The sequence below is a fragment of the Daktulosphaira vitifoliae genome, unplaced genomic scaffold (assembly GCF_025091365.1).
Source record: "Daktulosphaira vitifoliae isolate Bord-2020 unplaced genomic scaffold, ASM2509136v1 Scaffold_1, whole genome shotgun sequence".
Lineage (NCBI taxonomy): Eukaryota > Metazoa > Arthropoda > Insecta > Hemiptera > Phylloxeridae > Daktulosphaira > Daktulosphaira vitifoliae.
This window is the reverse complement of record NW_026099572.1, coordinates 15,370,465-15,391,988: the sequence shown is the minus strand read 5'-3', so window position 1 is coordinate 15,391,988 and position 21,524 is coordinate 15,370,465. Positions and strand designations below refer to the sequence as shown.

The following is a 21,524-nucleotide window of genomic DNA, read 5'->3' as shown; positions in this document are numbered from 1 at the left end:
GAAATGGATTATTATTATCCGGTCGTAAAATACAAGTATAAGCACAGTGCAAGCGTATGTCCTATATTATGCATATGTATTTTTTTACGATTTGGTGTGCAAAAAGTGCTGAGGCGGAGGGTAGGTGTCTTGGAGCGCCTCCGATGACATTAATTTTGCGAACATGTTACTAGACAGCGCTCGGGCAGAACAATTACCGTCTGACGGTACATACGATTATTGAAAAAGTGTGTATATTTGTATATCATTACCTGTGCAAGAGCCATTCATTCCGTTTGGTCAATATCTTTTTGTGGAAACCGACCAGTGGCGGCTGTTGAGGTCGTTAAAGTCGCCTGGCCGGACCCCTGCGGTGTTTTCATTCATATTCAAGTCCAACCAACCGAAAAAAAAATTACAAATTTTACTCTCATATGCAGCCCTTTTGCATTGTTGATGTATGCTCAATTTTGATTCAAGTAACTGATAAAAAGAGCCGTAAAAAACGTAACACAATATGTAGCGTGTTTATTCTTTGAAATACCGTATGCAGAAGATTGTCTAATTAAAATCGCCGTTTGATGAAGGGTAGAGGTGTAAACTAGAACGGGACAGTTTCAAAAAGTACATAAAAGTTTACATTTATTTGACAGGGAAATTGATTTCCGCCTTTCTTTTTATTGCTAGTCCAAGTGTCGTATTTCGACCATAAAATATATCCATTAAATAGTCCTATTGTGTTATAATGTGCTATAGATGTACAACACTTTAAACGTTGTTTTTAATTGACACGTTTCTATTGCGTTTCTGTGCCCGTTGCTGGGATTAGTGTACCAACGATTACTATGCGCAGAGTCGTTACTCAAAGGATAGCCACGTATACATGGATTATGTGGCCGAAATCATTTTACGAGGGACCAAACTATAGTTTTCTCGAGGAATTTACCATAAGGTCACTTAAAAGTTGGCTCTTTAAATTCAGTGTAGGGAGGATAGGACGTCTTGCGCTCCAACAATAACGCACACATGCGGTCGTTCAGCCATTCTATCGTCCTAAAGTACCTTGTTGTTGTAATTACCCCGATGGTCGTAAGAGTTAGATCGGAGCAGTTATCGTAGTCCACCCGGATGTTCCTTGATTACCCGATATTAATATTAATTTATATATCTAAACGTGACGGTCCATACCGATAAGGAAAATACCCTCGGCTTTTTCTTGGACCGATTTTAAAACCAAATGGGGCTCGGTATCCGGTCAATTGAGTACACGTGTTTTACTACAACATTATGATGTAACTTCTTTATTACAAAGTACGGATGAATAATTATCCATGATTTGCTCTCGCGCACGACATCAGACACCTATTTAAGCCGAAAAATACACCTAGTATATTTACGAGGCAATAAATAATTAAACATTTTCTCAACAGTGTACCTTTTGTATAATAAAAATGCTTAAAACCTCTCGTTGAGCATATTTTGTTTTGAAATTAAACACCTTGTAAAGATGTTTCTTTAATTTTCGTTTGGTTGAGCATAAACACTTTGGAGGGAAAACAAAATATAAACTATGGAAGGGATTTCTCCTCGACTGGCTCAGTCACTTTTTGTTGTCTAATAGGTCGTGTTAAACGCGAATTATATAAAGCTCAAAGACGGTGCGGCAATAACAGCAACGGCGGGGTGTTGTCATTTAAAATTCACTTAAAAGGGCGACGGCACCGCACCCTTTTTATAGGCTTAGCAAAGCGTAAATACAAAGGAACGTTGGACAAAATGAGTAGAGGAAAATAAGAAGAAGAACGGAAATTCTCGAGTACATTGAAGACTTAAAGCCAAAATATACATTAATATGATTTGCATCCCTCCAAGTTCTATTTTTAACATTGCGCACTTCGAGCTAATCCAAAATCGATATCAAAATTATTATTAATCTTATTATTGCCATCAAAACACTGCTTCAAATATAAAAAAAATATACAAACATATATTTCGAATTTATTGAATATAATCCACACATACACACGTCATTTTATATGCTTATTTTACGATAAGCCACCGTACAATATGGCACATGGAGGAATTATTATTACCCTGTTATTATTCTAGGGGTCGCAACGGCGATAAGACCACACATAAAAGTAAATGACACGAAAATTGTATACACTTGAATAGATGACTGGTATACCTATATGAAAGACTAGGGAATTGTGAGTTAAGGAGGAGATGGTGGCGTATCCGACGACTGGAAAAATTGACTTTTTCCCGCCACCATTGTTGAACCACCACTCTTCATGTCACCATCAACAGTTTATACGCTTCCAAATGCAATTTCTTTATCAAATGACAAAACGACTGGAAAAATCATTTTCGCCTTTTCCGCTTCTGAATAACAACGGGTACATTAAACGACAAGCACTGGAGTTAATATGATTTTCACAGTGAGGGCTATGCTGTCATTTTTCGCATTTTATTTTTGTTANAAAAATCATTTTCGCCTTTTCCGCTTCTGAATAACAACGGGTACATTAAACGACAAGCACTGGAGTTAATATGATTTTCACAGCGAGGGCTATGCTGTCATTTTTCGCATTTTATTTTTGTTATTATTATTATTATTATGTGCATTTTCCCTTCGGCGAAGAAGATAAACACAAATTAGAATTGTCATGAGTTAGCTGGTTGTAAGATTGAGTTATACAGCAGGTTCATATTCTTCAGTTCAATGCGTTCAAAAAATTACTTGGGTTTAAACATATATGCTTGACCGGTTCGGAGACTAATGTCGTTTGGATTTCCGTTTCGATCGATGTTCGTTTTATTTTTCTTGACAACCACTTATAGTGTTAATAAAATTTGTAAAAAAACTTTTTGCATAATTCAAAGTTAAGCTCCTTGATAATTGCGTTTTTAAATTAACGTCATGGACGTTTCTCAAAAATATTCATGCCAATTCTGTTAAAAGCTTTGTGTTCGCAAGGTTAAAAGCTAAAATAAGAACTATTATTACAAGGGTTGTGGTTGTTGTTCATTNGTTTTTTTTTTTTTTTTTTTTTTTTTTTATCACGGGGGAATATTTTTTATTTCCTGCCGTTAAAAGGGTGAAGAAATTGTTGGACAAAAATTAGCCCTTAATGCGATTTTATGTCGGACAAGGGAAAACAACCAACGAATAATAATTGCAGTTGTTTGAAGAAAAATCTGTTTTTAATACCTCCCATGGTATTTTTTTCTTCAATATTTATTCATACCATTGGGTTATATGTAACTCTTCTGCTTTTTTAACGACCGCTTTTGTTAAATGTACCGTACAATATGCATAAGATAATTTTAGTGAGGAGGGGGTGATTTTCTTCTTTTTTTTTGGAAGGGTATCCCAGACCCTCTTGAAAACAGATTACGTTGCCAAAGCCAAAAAACTTCACCGCCACTATTTAAGGTCGTCCAATTACCAACGACGACGGGTCTCCGGAGACAGAGGTGGCTCTTTTAATTGTATTCTTTTGCGGAGAAAATAATTACAAAAGAAATGCGAGAATTCAACGTGACGACGACGTCTTGTCGAATTTTCTCGGCAGTTTTTTTTCCGTTCTCACTCGTTGTTTTTGTTGTCTGAAGTTTAAATGGAAATTATTAAGAGTAAAATAATAACTGTATAGAAAAGAAGAACTGTCGCTTCGTTTTCGATTAACGCCTGCCGCTCTTCGCCTTGATTGGATTACTTTTCGCATTAATGCACTTTTGCGTGGAAGATATTTAATCACTACCACATTGGGTTGTTTTTTGTTTACTCTGTTTTTGAAATTTTTATCAGTCAGCTTTAAATGACTACAAAAAAGAGAACACCTATTGTATAAACTCCTCAACGAAAAGCCGGAAGGGAGAAACAAAACCCAGCTATGTTTTTGAAACAAAATCATATTCGAAACGATTATATGATGATGAACGCATATAAACTGTAGGCGATAGTGTTAATTAAAGAACCGGCAGTGGTGTGCTCCTTCGTTATTGGAATGTCTATTATTATTTTATTTATCAATCTTGAATCTGTGTGCAGCCTTGCCCATAAAATCCTCCCATCAGCCAATGGCATTGCGTTGAATTCTACCATCTGTATATTAAACATTTTTATTTTTTTAATATTCTTTTTAAATTGTATAAAATATGAATTGATCTATCATCGCTATTGTTCATTGCCGGAGGTGCATTCGCATGTCTTCTGTATACTGAAAGTGTATAATATACTTTAATAATACTTATATGCTATGTATAAAATATTATGTCCTTTTGTGTTTATATTCGTGGATGTCTGACTTTTTTTCCTATATGATGTATATTATTCTTTGATAAAACTACCACCCGGGTGCGGTCAGTGATGTGCAAAAAATAATATATAATTTCGTTCTGTTTGTTGAATCGTAACAGACGGCAGCAGGGTAAATTCTCGTATTCGTTTGTCCGGTCATATTAACCGATCCAGTGGGCCATTAAAAATATAAACGGCAATGATTGGAAAAAAATAATAACAACGTGTATTGTATTATTGTTATTTGATTGAAAAGGACCGATTTTATATTTTAGTAACTGACGTTTATTTGTTTCAGTGATCTATCAGAAGCGTCTACGCAGAGAAAGAAAAGCTAGAAAACGTGTACAAGACCAACTTGAACAAGAACTAAAACGTAGAGCCCAACTTGAAGAAATGATCAAAGCAGCTGGTGCTCCAGCTGATGCTCTTCGCATCTTAACAGGTAGTTATTTGTTTTCTATTTACTTTCTCTAGTTTCAATCCAAAAATAATACCATATTTTAACTATAAGCTAATGTGATAATATTATTTCAGAAAATAATAATGAAAAACCTAGAGATAGATCAGAGCAGTCGCAAAGCCCAAACTATCCTTCAGGACAAGGGCAACGAGGATCGGAGACGTCTAGCGAAAAACAATGGAACTATTCTGGGTTAGACTTGATGAGCTCATCCGGTGCCGCAGCCTTTTGGCAAAACTATTCTGGTAAGAGTCATAATAAACATGCCGCATTATATGTTCAATCATAAGAAAGGGGACCGGTAAATTGTCTTTAACGGCAAAACAAACATAAACCGTGATTAAGTCTAGAATAATCTTTTCTCTCTGTTTATTTTTTTTCAAATTTACATTTTTCTGTAACCACAACACACGGGTTAGTTATGTATTCATGAATCTATCCGAGTATGTGTTTTCAGAGGGTTATCGTTGTGCTGCGTATTATTCAAAACTTGGAATATTATGTGTCGGTTTGTTGTAATGAGAATTTTATGTGTGAGTGAGTATAAACGTGTGTATGTGACGTCCACCGCCCTACATTCATTGCTAGTGCTGCTCAGAAATTCCATTTACAATAAACACCGAGGTTAATCCCCTCACTGTAGTTACTCTAAAACTCACAATACTCTGCAATACAAACGCCGTGGAAATTGACCCTTTACTACCGGTGTGTATTTAGTTTTTCCAACCCTTAAGAGTAAAACCCTTTGGTTGCCGTTAAATCTCATGCTGGTGCCAAATTAACTAGACACGACATACATAATTAAAAATTGGAGCGAAGACATTACTCTAAAAATTCACAAGACGATCATATTATTAAAAATATTCAAAATTTATCGATTTTACCTCGTTGAGGATGTTTATAATAAAATGTTTGTGTTATAAATGATAAAATTTGGAGCTTTGTTATAGTTTTAAAATTTTCTTCATAATCTACATTGTACGTTCCATTTGGTTGTGAACAGATAAATCCGCTTAAGTGGTTGTACAAAAAAAAAAAAGAAAATAATCTTTTTTTAAACACATCTCGTGACAAAAGGTCGGAAAGAGAGAAGAAAAAAAGCTCACGTTATTTATTCAATTTCACGGTTGAGCCGTTTCGGCAAGGAGCGATTATTTTTTATTTTATTTTTTACATGATATCTCTGCTACCCCCGAGTGTGCCGACTATCCTCGATTTAATATTCCTCCGCTCTGGGCGTTATTATAATAATATTATATCTTATGTATACTGTACGAATTACAATTTAATTTCGTGACACTCCAGCAATTTCGCACGGAAGAACAAAAAGAAATAAGATTTATACAGAGCTACTAATGACAAAGACATTAAAACGCATAAAAATCCAACATCACAAAAACTTATGCAGAATCCTGTCGGGCAAAGTAATAGTAATATTGTAAAAAATAATCACTATACTTTTCTATACGTTTAGAAGAATGTTTGGTGTAGACAACCTTGATGTAATTTCTAAAGAGTGTTCTGTCATGTTGAATAATTGAATAATGTATAGGATTTTAGTAGTGTGATGGTTTTATGCAGTTATAACATTGAGTTGGCTGGTAAATCACACAAGCCACGCGACAAAAAAAAAAAATAGTTCATCCAACAAGCTTTTGGCTTACTCGAACGAATTCACAATAGTTTTTATTCTGCTGTCATATCAACGGACAAATATTACATTGTGAGAGAAATGACTTTTTTACAATCAAACCGTTTCAAATTTAAATCGACTGTGCACTGTATTATTGTACTTATTGTACCAACAAAACTCACCGTCGTCTGGCGGCAGAAATCGACAAATTCGACACGGTGTTTGTCGTTGACTAGAGTCAATGATATTTAAAGAATTATTACTTTTATTATTATGGCCAATGTACAGAACATGCATATAGATGTACAATTATATTATCCTGTATTGGATATGAGTATCCTTATTGTCAAAAATCACAACATCACATTGTTATTATTATTTTATTTCGTTCCGAATGTGTTTTATACGCTGTGTGTATATTTTTTATAATAATCGATTTCAAATGTGATGGGAAAAGACTATTAACCGGTCAATTGCGTGTAGATGTTTCCATCAGACACAGCATACTGTATTTTTGTCGAAGGGGAAACGATTTGATCGGTTTGTCAGGCACTGATGTGTTTGGTACTTTTTTCCCGTACTCCGAAAAGTTCATTAAAGTAATTGAATTACTTAGTGGACCGTACGTTTTTAATTTGCGGATTTTACCTGACGTTTTTTCTCGTCATTTTTGTAAACTGATTGTACGTATACATTGATTGGGATTTAAGTTGGTCTGGTAAGCGTGATAATTATACACGTCCAATAATACGTTAAATCTATTAATCAGTTGTTAACCGTATCCATAAAACATGTTAATATTAATAATACGTTTCATGAAATATCTTTATACTGATAAAAATACTAGTAGTTTAATGGTTAAACGTGTTGTAAAATTATTTGGGTTATTGGGGGACAACAATAGGATAGGGATGACGTTATGTTATATTTTCTTTTCATATGCATTCCAAAATTGGAAACCGTTCGGGACAAAGAAAAAAATGAAAGTAATTTTGAAAAAATATTATCCATCTATGGAAACGTTTATTTTTATTATTGGATATTCAAATACTTATGCACCCTTTTTTTAAACTCTGTTTCACATTCCCCTTTTGTCTTATCCAAGTGGAGTAACACGTTTTTTATTTCCATCTAAAACATTTATCAAATGTCGGTTTTCCGATGAAAGATGTTGTTTGCTATCGGGGTGTTAATTTATTTCCGTGTAATACAGATATATATGTAAATTGGATAGTGTTGCTTTTGGATGTTAATCGTCAAAAGCACAATACATTTTGACATGGCTACGTACAAGTATAGAGGGGAGAACTTTATAGTGCATAGTTGACTCCCGTTAATTTCATCAGCTAGTTAATTTAGCGCTATTGTAAAGAAAACGTCAACTTACTGTCTGGTTATAAGGAACGTCCGTTCACAAATCACTGTGAACATAATAGTATAGAACCTCATAGTCTTTGGACTTATATGATCCGGCTTAATGTCCGGTTGCAAATACTTAGTAGTTTATTTAATATTAATATACCCGAGTTACCTTAGTCCATCAAACTTTCTTAAAACACATTATGTGGTTCCTAATTGAAGACAAAACTTGCGCTTTTGTGACCACACCGGCGTTTTCTTTTGTTTCCCTCGCAGTTTATGCGAAACCACATAATTCTAAGATATTTACCGACGCATTGTGTACATAATAATATAATAACCAAACATTTCACCAGAGTAAAATGATCCTGTTGATAGATGGGTACACAATGCAAAGCTTGGAAGATGTACGTCATTATAATTATTAAAACAAGTTAACCGAATCGGATTGAACCGAGATATTAATTATTTCTGTGTATTCAACGTGCAGTGGTTATTTCTCTAATTTGACGAATCTACGACGTTTCCTTAGCAACAAACCCTTATATATAATACAATACTACTGAATTAAGCTCGGATTACGGTCGTTTTCGGTTGCAGTCGTTATAGCGCGTGTATATCATTGATATTATCATCATACCCACGACCCCCGTTGTAATTAACATGTGCGTTGTGTATGTGATTGAGAAACACAAATTTAGTAATTAAAACTAAGCAGCCCTTCGGCGTTGTTTGTTGGAATGATTTTCGGTTTTCTCGAATCTGCTAACGCCGCGCACAACTTCACATACCTATGTGAATCGTTGTTTTTCTTTTAACGTTTCGGTTGTAGACTTGGATGACGATCGGAATAATTTACATGCAAAAGTCTACTTAACTCGAATATGTGTAGTTGCCGTGGCTCGAGGGGGTTGGTTCTCGCAGTAAAAGGCAATAACAATAATAAAACGTACACGGGTTATAGCGGCGACGAGAAAAAAAAACGTTGTGCTTTGAGAGGCAATGATGGAGCTGGGGAGGTAACCGATTTATGCACGAGCAGTACATAAACGTTTTCCGGGCAAATTCGCATTATGAAACGTATTATAAATGCATAGATGCGTTTTGCATAAGACGATACGCCCGAAGGCTTCTCTTCTAGTCTATATACATGTACATAATAATATAACCCCTCACGCCGACAATGACATTTGCCGACTATTCGATTAGTCGGATTGGCCCACCCTCGCTTCCGTCTTAATGTAAATCAAAGGGCAAATCGTGAACAGTTTTTGTTGGTTTTTTTTTACAGAGACTTTTGCACAGGAACTCGATCTGGAACGAAAAGCCAGACAACAACAGTCAGCCCAACAGAACCAACAACAGAGTCAACATTCGGACAGAGATATAAAGTCACCCGTTCCAGGTAATTAATCGTCAATTGGTCGTATTATATAATTTTATTTAAACATTTGAATTTGAAATATCTACCTCAAGGTAGTGTCATAATTTTTAACTTTTATATTATTTAGGAATATGTCGAAAGATTCGTCATGATAACTAAATAGAATCTCACTATTATTTGTGTCATAATGATGTTTTCGCATTTAATAAAACTACGAATAATTTACTGAACACGGCTAATTTCAGTATTATTCTTTAATTGCCGTAAGCAAAACACACTTGTAGACAGCGACCGAGTGCTTGTCGTTCGTTCCCCTTAATGTTTTATTATTTTCTAATTTCAAAACTTTCCACTTTCAACCCTCTCAGCCTTCGTCATTTCTGCATGTAGAACGGTTTTTCTTATTATAATAATGAAAGTTCGATATCCGTGGTGGTGCTATAATAACGTACACGTCGACGGCGTGTTGAATATCAATTTTCCACGAACCCTCCCCCGCCCTAGTCAGTGGCAGCGGTAATTTCCAATCCCTCGGCGAAGTCAAACTAGTACGTGTTTGTATTGAGGAAGTGTGTCTGTGTGCTCAGAAAACAATCAATCATAAAGCTCCAGGGAAAGGCGAATACAGTTTCCTTCTGTTTCCGACAGCAATTGAGTTGTAAACCTGGTTAATATGTCCTGTGTGTGTATTACATTCGAAGAAACTTGCCAGCCTAAAAAGGGTTTCTGTTACTTGTACAATACTTGATAGTATCGCGTTCCTACAAATGTTAAATAAGACATGATTTACGATCCGTTGTAGTATTCAATTAAAATTTTAATAACCCATTTTTTATTATTTGTATTTTTCAGATAGCAGAGCTAAATTCTTTAACAATTCCGTACTGTTCAGCACTGCGACATAATAGGTCAGAGTACATTATTTATTGTATACAAATTGTACTTAAAAATTAGTGAAGGTTTTTTAAAAATATTTCTTATAATTATTTATGTAAAATAATGGGCTTTGATGCGTTAAATATTATTATATAATTTGTATCGTAGTGTAATAATAATTTTGATAAACATTGCACACGTTAGGTATGTAATAATGTTGTTTTGCGATAAGCAAATATATTTTGTATAAAGGAAATAGTGAAAAATGTATTGTATGAAAAATTATGTTAATATTTTGCGATCTCAAAGTAGAACGAACTAAAAAATAGAATAACCACACCAGTCATGGCTTACAACAAAGGTCAATAGTTATTATTTTCAACGCCTGAATTATAAAAACCAATGTACCGACTGATTTTTAGAGGATTAAATTATGTTTAATTGTAATTTATTTGTATATCATATTATATTGTTTACATATTTATAAATATGGAAGTGTGTGTTGTTAAAAAAATAGACAATTCGGGGGAAGCGTTTTTAAATGTAATATAATAGTTTATAGTTCCTTCAGTTTTTGTATTTATATCAATTTTAGCATCGTCGTTAATTTACTTAAGCAAACAACGCGTTGCACTATTATTATCTTTTTAATTATTTTACAATTGTGTCGAATTTTTTCTATCGATCTTTAAATGACATTTAAATACCTAATTGAAGTTTTTACTCGTTAAATATAAGATCCAATTGGAACTCAAAAGTTCTACATTCATTTGTATAGAAGTATTTAAGTTTAAATAATCTCGATGTAATTTTATTAATTCATTAATTACTTTTTATAATATAAATTTTAAAGTACGGTTGTAGATAAAACCAAAGAATAATCGTTTGAAAATGTAAACGCAAAGAAAGTTTAAAATGATAAATGCTGATCTTAATGAATATTACAAACAATAGATAATTGTTAGTCAGTAAAAAAATTCATAATTTTTTTTTTTTGTAAATTTTTACTATACATAAGAATATAAATATATTATATATATAAATTTTTATGTTATAATTATATATTAATTATCGACTAAGCTATTAATTGGCTTTGTCCAATGTGTGTGTGTACATGTAATATAAGTATTAACAATAATTTATGTACTTCTAAGCGAATGAATAATTATTTATGCATTGTATTAATGAATAAATTGTTCGCTGAAAATCATTAAAATGTGCACAGTACGTATAAATATATTAAATATATATAAATCTAAAATGATTGTTATTATTTACTCCTAAAGAACATGATATCATAGTGTTAGTTAATGAATATCCAATAAATATTTTATGCTAGATGACGACTAGAAACAAAGAAAGTTATACTTTAATGCGAATTTCTTAAACGATCTCGCTTTGAACAAAAAATTGAAATCAAACAGATGTTTTTTAATTTGTGTCCCGAAATTTTTTTCAATGACGAGAATCTCAAGGTAATCGAAATATTTCAAACTTGAATTTTGCTTATTATGATCATTATTTGAATTATATTATAATGAGTAATAATAATATTATAATGCAACAGAAAAACGTTTCTTAAGACGGACGTTGTAATAGTGGCGGAAACCTGCCGGGGCCAATAACTCGTCGTTTATTCTAAATTGAAGACCACTACTAGTCCTGTTTCTCATCGCAAAGAACAAAAAAAAAAAAATAAAGTAAAATAAAATAAGAACCCAATTTTATTATTATTAGTGAACATAATTCAGTGGATGCCAAATGGCTGTTGTACACATCACTCGAGGCGTATGATGTCAAATCATAATCGTATAAATATATTTCTACCACTAAAATCGTAAGTATTTGTGTATAAATAAATTAAAGCTGCGGTCATCATCGGAGTCGATCGTGCATTTCTAATCAATCAATATAATATTATAATGTTTCCTACCCACGTTTTTTATTACATTATTATCTTTTATTGCGCAGCTGACGGATGGCAACGGGCGGGGGATAATTACACGTTTTGATTTTAAATGGTAAAAAATGGTCCAGACCTATAGACATTACACTTGGATGGGTGTATCAATATAATGTTCCTATTCGAACCGTTTGAGACGTTATCTAACTCTCGCTTGTTCTTTGTGGGTACTTAATATATATTTATATGTATTTATTATTATTATTTTTTCTTACTTGTATCGAAATCATTATTTTTCCGCCTTTTATTACACTTATACGCATATATGTCTACAAAATATAATTTATAGCCATTTTATTCATATACAAAATTGTTTGGATTCTGTTTTTCGTTCGATTCCGGAACGAAGGCATTTTTCATTATTATTTCTACCCAGACGTCTTTAGGGTATCGATCAAACGATTACACGTCGGTAATCATATTATTACCACGATGATGAACTATTCTATTGGTCAGGTTTTATTTTTAAACCTACTCGATTTGTTCAAATAGCGCTTTCATATTTTATAACATTGAAGAATTAGAGATTCAATTATAATAATTATACGAAGTCGGAGTTTTTAGATAACTGCTTGGTTTAAATTGTACTAACAAACATAAATATCTGGCACTGAATGCATTTTATTTAATCGCTAAAAAATTTCAGTTATCAAGTTTTTAACTTAAAATTACTTGTTAATTTCAATATTATAATATTATTCAACGAAAAAGACTTTGTTGTCTAACCGATGTTTAGAATAATAAAATTGATGGGAACAGGAAAAAAATGGTCAATTTTTTTCGATTTTTATTTTAAGATTTGATTCGATAGCTCATTAGAAATAGTATCCGTTCGATGAGAAATGTTTTCACTTTTCTAATACTTGAGTGTCTGATTTTTTCTAACACTAAAAAGATAGGAATTTATAAATTTAATTTTGCTCAACTTAAGATTTACAGAAAAGGACTATTATGAATAGACACGAATTCCTACACTACCTGTTAATCTTGTATTATTTTCAAATTCATAAGAGTTTTTGAGAGTAGAATTATTTATCAATTGCTTTCAAAACATAATTATCGCCAGAATTTAACCTTCAAAATTGGAAATATTAACATTTACATTGTCATGAGTTACTTCACTAGTTTTATGTTGAAATATTATATTAATCATTTTGAATTATTCGTATTAATCAATTAATTATTTCAATAAAAAGTTTATTATTATTTAAATTTGAAAAGTTTTCAAAAACTATAATGGGTACCTTTCAATATGTATATTTTTTAAACTATATTACTAGTCTATGTCACAAAATCGAGATGATATTAATTAATTTTTGCAATCTTCGTCAGTAAATAATTCAAGTAGTTTAACATTGTAATGCTCAAAAAGAAGAGACTAATCTATTATAAGCTAGCAAAATCAGAAGGCAATTTCATGTCACATAACATTTAACTAAATAACAAGATATTATTAAACACACACATATTTGGGTTTTTTGTACTATATTGATTTTATAACTGAGTAAGTGTGAAACGAACATAAAATATTTGAAGCGTGAGTTAGATAATTTTTCCTAGTAATACGAGTGACCATTATTAGATTTCTATGCGGTCATTTGAACAAAATTAAATTATTAAATGGTTGGAAATCGCTATAAGGTAAACATTTTATCTAAAAAAATAATAAGTATTTCCTAGGGTGACATGTTAAAAATATAGTACAATTTAATCATTTTTTGATCAAATTTGTTTGATAAAAATATTAGAAACAACTTACTGAGATATAATTCCTTTTTTAAACATTGTAAATAAAATAAATATAAAATTTATAATGATGCAAAGTAATGATCCCAAAGAATTGAGACTGCAAAAATTGATTAAAATAGAATCATCATACTCATATAAAATCCAAGTTTTTATACAAATCTAAAAATAATTTACATTTTCGTGTAATTTTTTTTTTAAAGTTTTCATAATATAATTAATAATATTTACGAGTTTTTGTAACTATACTTACGAAATCTGATAGGAAAAAATGGCTTTAATGACTTCTTTAAATAAAAATTCTAAAAATAGCAAAATTCCAAATAAAGTTTAGTTTAAATAAAATTTTAATGCAATTAAAAACTTAATTGTAATTAAATTTGTTTTTACTATATTCGTTCAAAAACAATTGATTTATTACGTTGGTTGTGTAATTTTTTTCTTTTCAGCCTCACTAGAACTATTGTACGAATCGAAACAGTTCCCCATTGGAATAAATTATACTTGATCGGTTACAACTCCTCGAGATAGTTAAATTCGAGTTCATAATTGGAATTCGTCAATGGCGGGTCGTGATTATAATTACGATTAGAATAAAAAAACCTATTGGAAAACCAATTCGACCGGGTGTACAGTGAGGCTCGCCACCAGTCTTTCCATTGCCCGAAGGTCAAACCCGCCATATCGTATACTCACGCCTACCCCGGACCGGCATAGTGCTGTATTTTTAAACTTCCATTTTTTTCCTTAAGGTAATCGTGGTCAATCCTACTTAAGCAACTTAGAAGTAAACACGTAAGAGTAATAAACGTTTTATTTGTTTTACCCTTTTTCAAAATGTCTCTCTAAATTGATTAATAATGTAATAAATCCATTTTTATTGCAATTAAAGTTTTGAATTTATTCAATTATGACATTATTTTTTAAAACAATAATATTTTATTCTAAAATTTATAAATATTGTTCTCAAAAACATTTTAGAATAAGTAATTTTCTATGATACTATTTCGGTCACTCGCTGAAATGTTTAAAGAGCATTTTATAAACAATGACAATCCGCCTAAATTGGTTGTTCAGCTAAGAACTGTGGACGAGAATAAATTATTATTGCATTGTTTAAGAGAAGTGTAGGGTACATAGCGGCGCCACTTTTGGCCACGCATTAACCAATAATAATGGACTCAATGAGACGGCAAATGTAAACGCATTAAATTCCGGAAGAGCATAGTGCACAAGGCCCAAGACAAATGTTTGTCTTTCGCGATCAAGCGGGAATCCCTGCGCTGGCCGTAGTGTGTACAAACCCTTTCTACTTAATTATCGGCTCCTTAAGGAAAATCCAATTACAAATAGGCACGGAGGGAAAACGGAAGAGGAGCTAGGCGACAAAATGTGTTGTGGAAACGTTGCGCCACAGACGAATCCGATTATGCTCAACGCCGCATTTTAATGACACGGACTGGGGGGGGTGACTGCTGATCTCGTCTTTGGGTAAGATCATTTATAAGGAGGTGACACAGCAGAGATTTGTCGAATTATTCATTCACTGCAATTAACTCGAATGTTATTATCGTCATCTGTCAACCGTTTCCATGGAGCCAAACAACAGTTGGTGTAAAATTGTAGACATTTAAAATGTTTAAAGAAATTCAATTGCATAAAATTAACGAAAAAATGAAAATGAATTTTAACTTTAAGGTTTCGTGATGTCTCAATCAAATTTACCAAAAAAATATCACAACACGTAAGTATATACTCTTTCAATAAATAGTCAAAAAGCAAAACTTTCGATATTATACCCTTAGAAAAACAAACTAGTTTTTCACATACCTGAAATCATTATGTTTGAAAAAATATTCATTGATCCGTATGCGACACGTAATAGACGTGTAGTTAACTAGTTAATAATAAACAAACGATGTCTGAAAATAAGTTTTATTACAAACCAACATGGGACTCTTTTGGAGGGGAAAACACTTTGTAAGTTGTACTGGTGGGATCGGAAAATCAGACTCGATGGCTATTGTCGTTGGTTATAACTAGAGCAAAAGTAAACAGGAAAAAATAAACGACTGTTTTAAGTACTCCAGCCGTTCGTAAAGGTGATCATAAAAACCACGAGGGCCGTCTTGCTGGTGCCCGTCGATTGATTTTTCTCAAACTCACAAACTTATACTCTAATATTCCTAGGAAGTGCTTATCGATATGTTGACAACAATAATAATTATTTTACACGGCTCTTACAAGAGCTGGTTTGTGCATGCTGGCACAATATTATATATTTAAAGGCTAACCGCGCAAGGGTCAGTTTTAGACCATAAATCACTGGCATACATATATTCGCTATGCACAATACGTGTGAGCTGACCATTCAACCGAAACGATAAATAACAGAAACCATTCAACTTTGCTTTATTTGTCCGCTTATAATCGCCGCATGCATGTGCTAAAATATTATTTGTTGTCCGATAACTACTATTTATAAGGTCCACAGTGCGGTTACATGTGTCCCTCCCCTTAAGCATTTGCGTTGATATCAATAATTAATGCTGTAGATATTCGCGGACAGTGAAAACATACTGATTAAAAGGAACATTGGGATGCGTAGGTNTCGCGGACAGTGAAAACATACTGATTAAAAGGAACATTGGGATGCGTAGGTTTCTATAGAATTTGGCGTTATCCGTATTTCTACAAAAGCCGAAACAATGTGATTAAAATACCTGTTATTTTGTTATCAAAGGCCGACTCATGAAAATTCAAAATGCCCATAACACTTGATTCAGATTATACACTTTATAACGATCTGCCAAAAAATAGCGTTTATATTACCCATTACCACTTTTAATTTTGATTAAAGGCCATTAGATAGCACTGCAAATTAATAGTATCGATTTTTTCAATTATACCATATTATTATATGCATACTTTAAACGTGATTTGTTTTAAATACTATACAAATAATCACCCAAAAATATGTATTTAAATTCATTTTTTTATTTCTTAAATATAGAAAACATAAGATAACTCATTAAAATGGGTAAAACATACAAGAATACAAAATGTGCGGTTCCAGAATATGCTCCATTAGAAAATAATACACCTATAGAGTGTATGAAAAAAAAAAAAGCGTTCCTTTCTTCTTCATCGAGATTTAAAAACAACTCAAAAAATGACAAGATGGGTCCAGGTTTATATGCAAAATTTAGTTTTGAAATTTTTAATTGTAAACAAAAACGAGTTTATTTGAAGAAAATATATTGTTCTCAACTTATTAGGTTTATATACATACTATGATTCTTCATTAAACAAAAGTTGTGGCCTTAAACGTGGTTTATTTTCCAAGCTGTCACGAGAGTCAGAAAAAAATATAAACGACTGGAAAATTCCACCAAACGTTTATGACCTTAGGAATCATACTATCAAACATTTCGTTGAAAGGAAAATTTCTGCTAGAGGACCTTATGATATCTTCACAGGTTACAATAATTTAAAATATAAAATATTATTAATATGGAAAAAATAATTTTACTTAAAAATAATAAGGTTATTGAAGAGTATGCAATATTTACCAAAATAATTACAATATATTTTCTATTATTAAAAGAAAAATTACTAAATGAAAAACAAAATATTTATTGGAATTATTAACAGAATATATTAAAATAAAATACTTTAGTAATATAATATACGTATTTTAAAATATTTTGTAAATATTTTATATTGAATATTTACTGATTTTGAACGCAATTGAAATTATTTCTTTAAAGCTTAAGGTAGAGATTTTTAAGTTATCTTTAATTTAATAAAATGTTTACATGTATACTAGTTGTATGAAATAATCAGTGGTTAATATACTTGTATATCAACTTCTTAGTAGTTATAAAAATTAAGTAAAATTAAAAAAAAGAGTAATAAGTCATGAAAATACTTGTATTTTGTTATTATACTTTAGAAATAAATTATTTATTATTAATTATTGATTGAGTTTAGGTCCTAGAGACGATAGTACTATCATAGGACACATGAATGATAATTTAAAAAGATTTTCTTTTGTGACATCAAACTACTGGCCACCAGCGGCTCCTAAACTTATGGACCATTATAGAAAGACATTTGTTGGCAAATTCCACGAATTACCCGCATTTAAGTTTAGCCGAAAAGTTATCTTTGAACCATCTACTCATTACTATAATCTGAGGAGAGATTTGTGTTCCTCTAAAGTAAATAAGTAAGCTAGAACGAAACATTTTCTAATAATATTATTTAATTTATATGTAACAAATGTTGATATTATTTAAATCTATATTAACATTTTAAGATATCCTTTTAATAATACTGAACCAAGGTACAAAAATAGCAAAGAAATTAGACCAGAACCGTTTGATTATCATATTCAATCTAAGTTACTTAAAGAGAACGGGCATACAAATGTTTTCAAAAGCAAGACTCCAATTGGATTTTTAGTTCCTAAGGGATACAGTATAGTTGATTAATCATCACAATGTTTAAAAATCAATCTCCATAATAATTAAAAATTATGTATTTTAACTCAAATACTATTATGAACAAAGTAAAGCCAAATATTCTTTGTTTATGAAATTTTTTTATATTTACTTTGTATATTAGAATATAAATTATTGTTAAATAATTAATGCGTAACAATCGTCAAGAAATTATATTTACAAATATTATTTGGGTGTACTAACTTATATGTATACAGTAAGAAATGATTCGAATATTTCCATACGTCAGTATATTTTTAATATGCGCGTTAATTTTACATGCAAGTTGTGTATAACTTTGACATAATATATCGAAAAATCGTACACAAATTTAACATTTTCATTGCTATTTATCCAATTTTTCCTTACATTGTATGCGTTATAAACTTCCAATGAATGTATGTGAAAATTCATACATTTTTTAAGAGTGTAGGTAAATTTCTTACATTTAAAATTTATTTACTAAACGTTGAAATTATGAAACAAAAGTTCAGTTGTAGGTAAAAACGACTGAATTTTCACACACACCTCTTAGAAGTGCATTTAATGCATACAACGCAAGGGGAAAAAATGTTATATTTATATGTGGAATTTGGGTACTTTATATCAAAATTACACTAATTGAGTGTAAAATAAAGTTTATATTAAAAATATCACACTGACGTATAGGAATTTTCGGATTATTTCTTACAGACTTCATAATTTACAGACTATAATTAAGGTTAAAAATTCATTTTAATTGATTATTAAAAAATTAAATGTAGTAAATACGACTGTAATTTATAACATTTTATAAAAATTTAAAAAACATAATAATTTTATACGAGCATGTTTATATGTTTGACCATTTTCATTATGCCGCCTCCTAAAATAATGCTGCCGGGAGCAACTGTCTTCTTGTGCCAATTAAATACTATCCTGAGTGGAAATATTGTTTTTAAAGAATAAGTATATTCAATCACATTAAAACTCCATATAACCAAATCATTACAGTAAAAAAATCATAACAAACAATGTTTATTTATTTGAACAGTAAGAAGAGAGTAATTAATAAGTTGTTTACACGAGTGCCATTTTTGATATTGGTATTAGAATTTTTTCATTTTCGAAATTTTGTTGCTTAGATTTATGCATCTTTATGAATTTTATTTACACCTGTTTATGTCGTATGCAATATTCTTATTAAGCTGATTTTTGACTTGTTGAACTTAAGCAATTCGTGTATAATATGATTACTTAAGAAAAAGAGCTCGAAAGTTATTTAGGAAGCAGTTTCTCGTCGGTTTTTCAAAGAATACACACTCTTTAACCATACAAACAACAAACGCGTGCCGTAATAACATTATACCACATGCAATATACCAGCGTATGGGGTTATTACCATCAAAAACGGTGGCGGAGAAAATCGCAGTGATTTATAACAACATCGAAACTCTGCAGTTGGGGACGGGAGGGCGGTGTTCGGTTAATTCTTAAGACGTTCTGGCCTTTTTGATACGTGCTCCCCGACTGTGGTATTGTTTTTCCTATGTTCACACCCCGCAAGAAACATAAGAGGTGTAAATAACGAGAGAAGACTGCGGAAATTCGACTTGGGTTCAGAGAGACGGCAGCAACGGTACGATCTCTTGGCAATATATTACTATTATTATTAGTTAGCGAAACGGCCGGAGAAGAAGTATAATGTATATGTATACAATGTATAGGTAATAATAATGCTCACGGGGATGAGAGTTTTTGTCTTTATTTTATCATCTCCTATGGCTTCTCCACTCTACCATTGCACACTGTTGGCTAATGAAATAAACGGGACCGTGATATACGATGCAATTTTAAATATTATCATTCTGTTGTGACGCCATGGGGAATACGTTGCCATCGAGATCAAGCGTCTGTGTATGTGTATTTACAGCAAAGTTTTCTTGCAGCGAAACCAATTAAAAAGTTCACTTGCCCTACGGCTATAGTTTCATCGCTGAAAACTGGCGTTACATATTTAATTAATATAACGTGACACAGTTAAAGTCCTACACACGCCAGTAAATCATTGGCAATATTAGCACAACATAAAGTTATAATCATAAATTCCACTCAAAATAGGACTTACCTAAGTTTGTAACTGATTCCAGCTACAAAATATAAAATCAGAGAAAATTGAAAATCATCGGGGCTCTTTGAAAAACAGAGAAAATACTAAAAATAAGACAATTGTGAGACAAAGGTACTTTCTGTTCTTCATTGATTTTAAAAATTTACCCTTTAACGTTTCATAATTTTTTACGTATAATTGCGGTAAAAGGCTTCAATATTGTAAAGCTAAAAAAATATTTTCAAGTAGAAATATTCATTATCACATTAAATAGTAATTTTAATAATAGATTTAAATTTAAAATGTATACATCAATTAAAATTGAAAATACATATAATGATTGCTTTATTATTTAAGTTTCTCGTAAAATAATAATAATTTTGAAAAATTTTTTGGTTAAACAATATTTGTTGCTCAGTTTTTAAATACTTGAATATTTTTTATGTCCATTTATTTTGTTTTATAAGGGTACTAACTTTATTTTTTTTATGGCATTATACATATTTAACTAATTCATATAAAAAATAATAACCCAACTAAAAAAATGTATGGTTGATTGATTGTACAATTAGTTTAGGAGTAATGAATATTTTTATATCTGGATGACAGTAGTTCGGCAGTGTGATGCGCAATAATAATAACAACATAACCCGCTCCTAACCTTTAGTCTACATTTAAACATGTTAATCGTTTTAAACTACTGGTTGAAAATTTTGTTAACAATCAGTCATTTTTTTAGTTGATTCATTTTCTATTGAATAAACTAGTTAAATATGTATGTTGACATAAAAAAATAAAAATTGGGCATCAAAAGTATTTAAGCACTTAATAATTGAGAAATAAATAATATAAAACAAAAAAATGTTTTTTTATTATTATTTTAGGATTAATTTAATGGTCCGCGATAAATCAATTCTCTGTGTATTATTCAAACAAAGCCAACTCGCTAGAAAATTGTTATTACTTTGATGCTTTTTCAGGAATGATAACTAATGAAAACTTATAAAATCATTAAATCATTATAGCAACTTGAATGATATCTTCATAATTTAATATTAATTAGTGTGCAGAAATAGCTTTTATGATTTTTCGGAAGTCGTAAAACAAAATTATTTACTCTAAAGTCATTAAAAGCATAACATATTTGAAAGCTACTATTTGTTATTAAAACTAAAGATACCTTTTGGATAGACATTTTGTTAACGACTACTGAAAAATACG

General features: G+C 31.3%; 2 protein-coding genes across 3 annotated transcripts in view; both read left to right on the top strand.

Moving 5' to 3' along the window:
- The window catches only part of LOC126902143 (dachshund homolog 2), a 68,608-nt gene extending 57,370 nt beyond the window's left edge, over positions 1–11,238 (top strand). For both annotated transcript variants that reach the window (XM_050679177.1, XM_050679171.1), the window contains exons 10-13: positions 4,584–4,730; positions 4,823–4,993; positions 9,032–9,145; positions 9,977–11,238. In XM_050679177.1, coding sequence (XP_050535134.1) covers positions 4,584–4,730; positions 4,823–4,993; positions 9,032–9,145; positions 9,977–10,029 — 485 coding nt within the window. In that variant the 3' untranslated portion in view covers positions 10,030–11,238. The remainder of the gene's footprint in view (positions 1–4,583; positions 4,731–4,822; positions 4,994–9,031; positions 9,146–9,976) is intronic.
- A 3,497-nt stretch (positions 11,239–14,735) lies between these two features.
- Positions 14,736–18,284, top strand: LOC126902681 (uncharacterized). The gene is made up of 5 exons (XM_050680252.1): positions 14,736–15,453; positions 16,723–16,899; positions 16,988–17,188; positions 17,703–17,940; positions 18,031–18,284. The coding sequence occupies exons 2-5, from the start codon at positions 16,746–16,748 to the stop codon at positions 18,203–18,205; spliced, it is 768 nt and encodes a 255-aa protein (XP_050536209.1). The 5' UTR covers positions 14,736–15,453; positions 16,723–16,745; the 3' UTR covers positions 18,206–18,284.
- Positions 18,285–21,524: the final 3,240 nt, after the last annotated feature.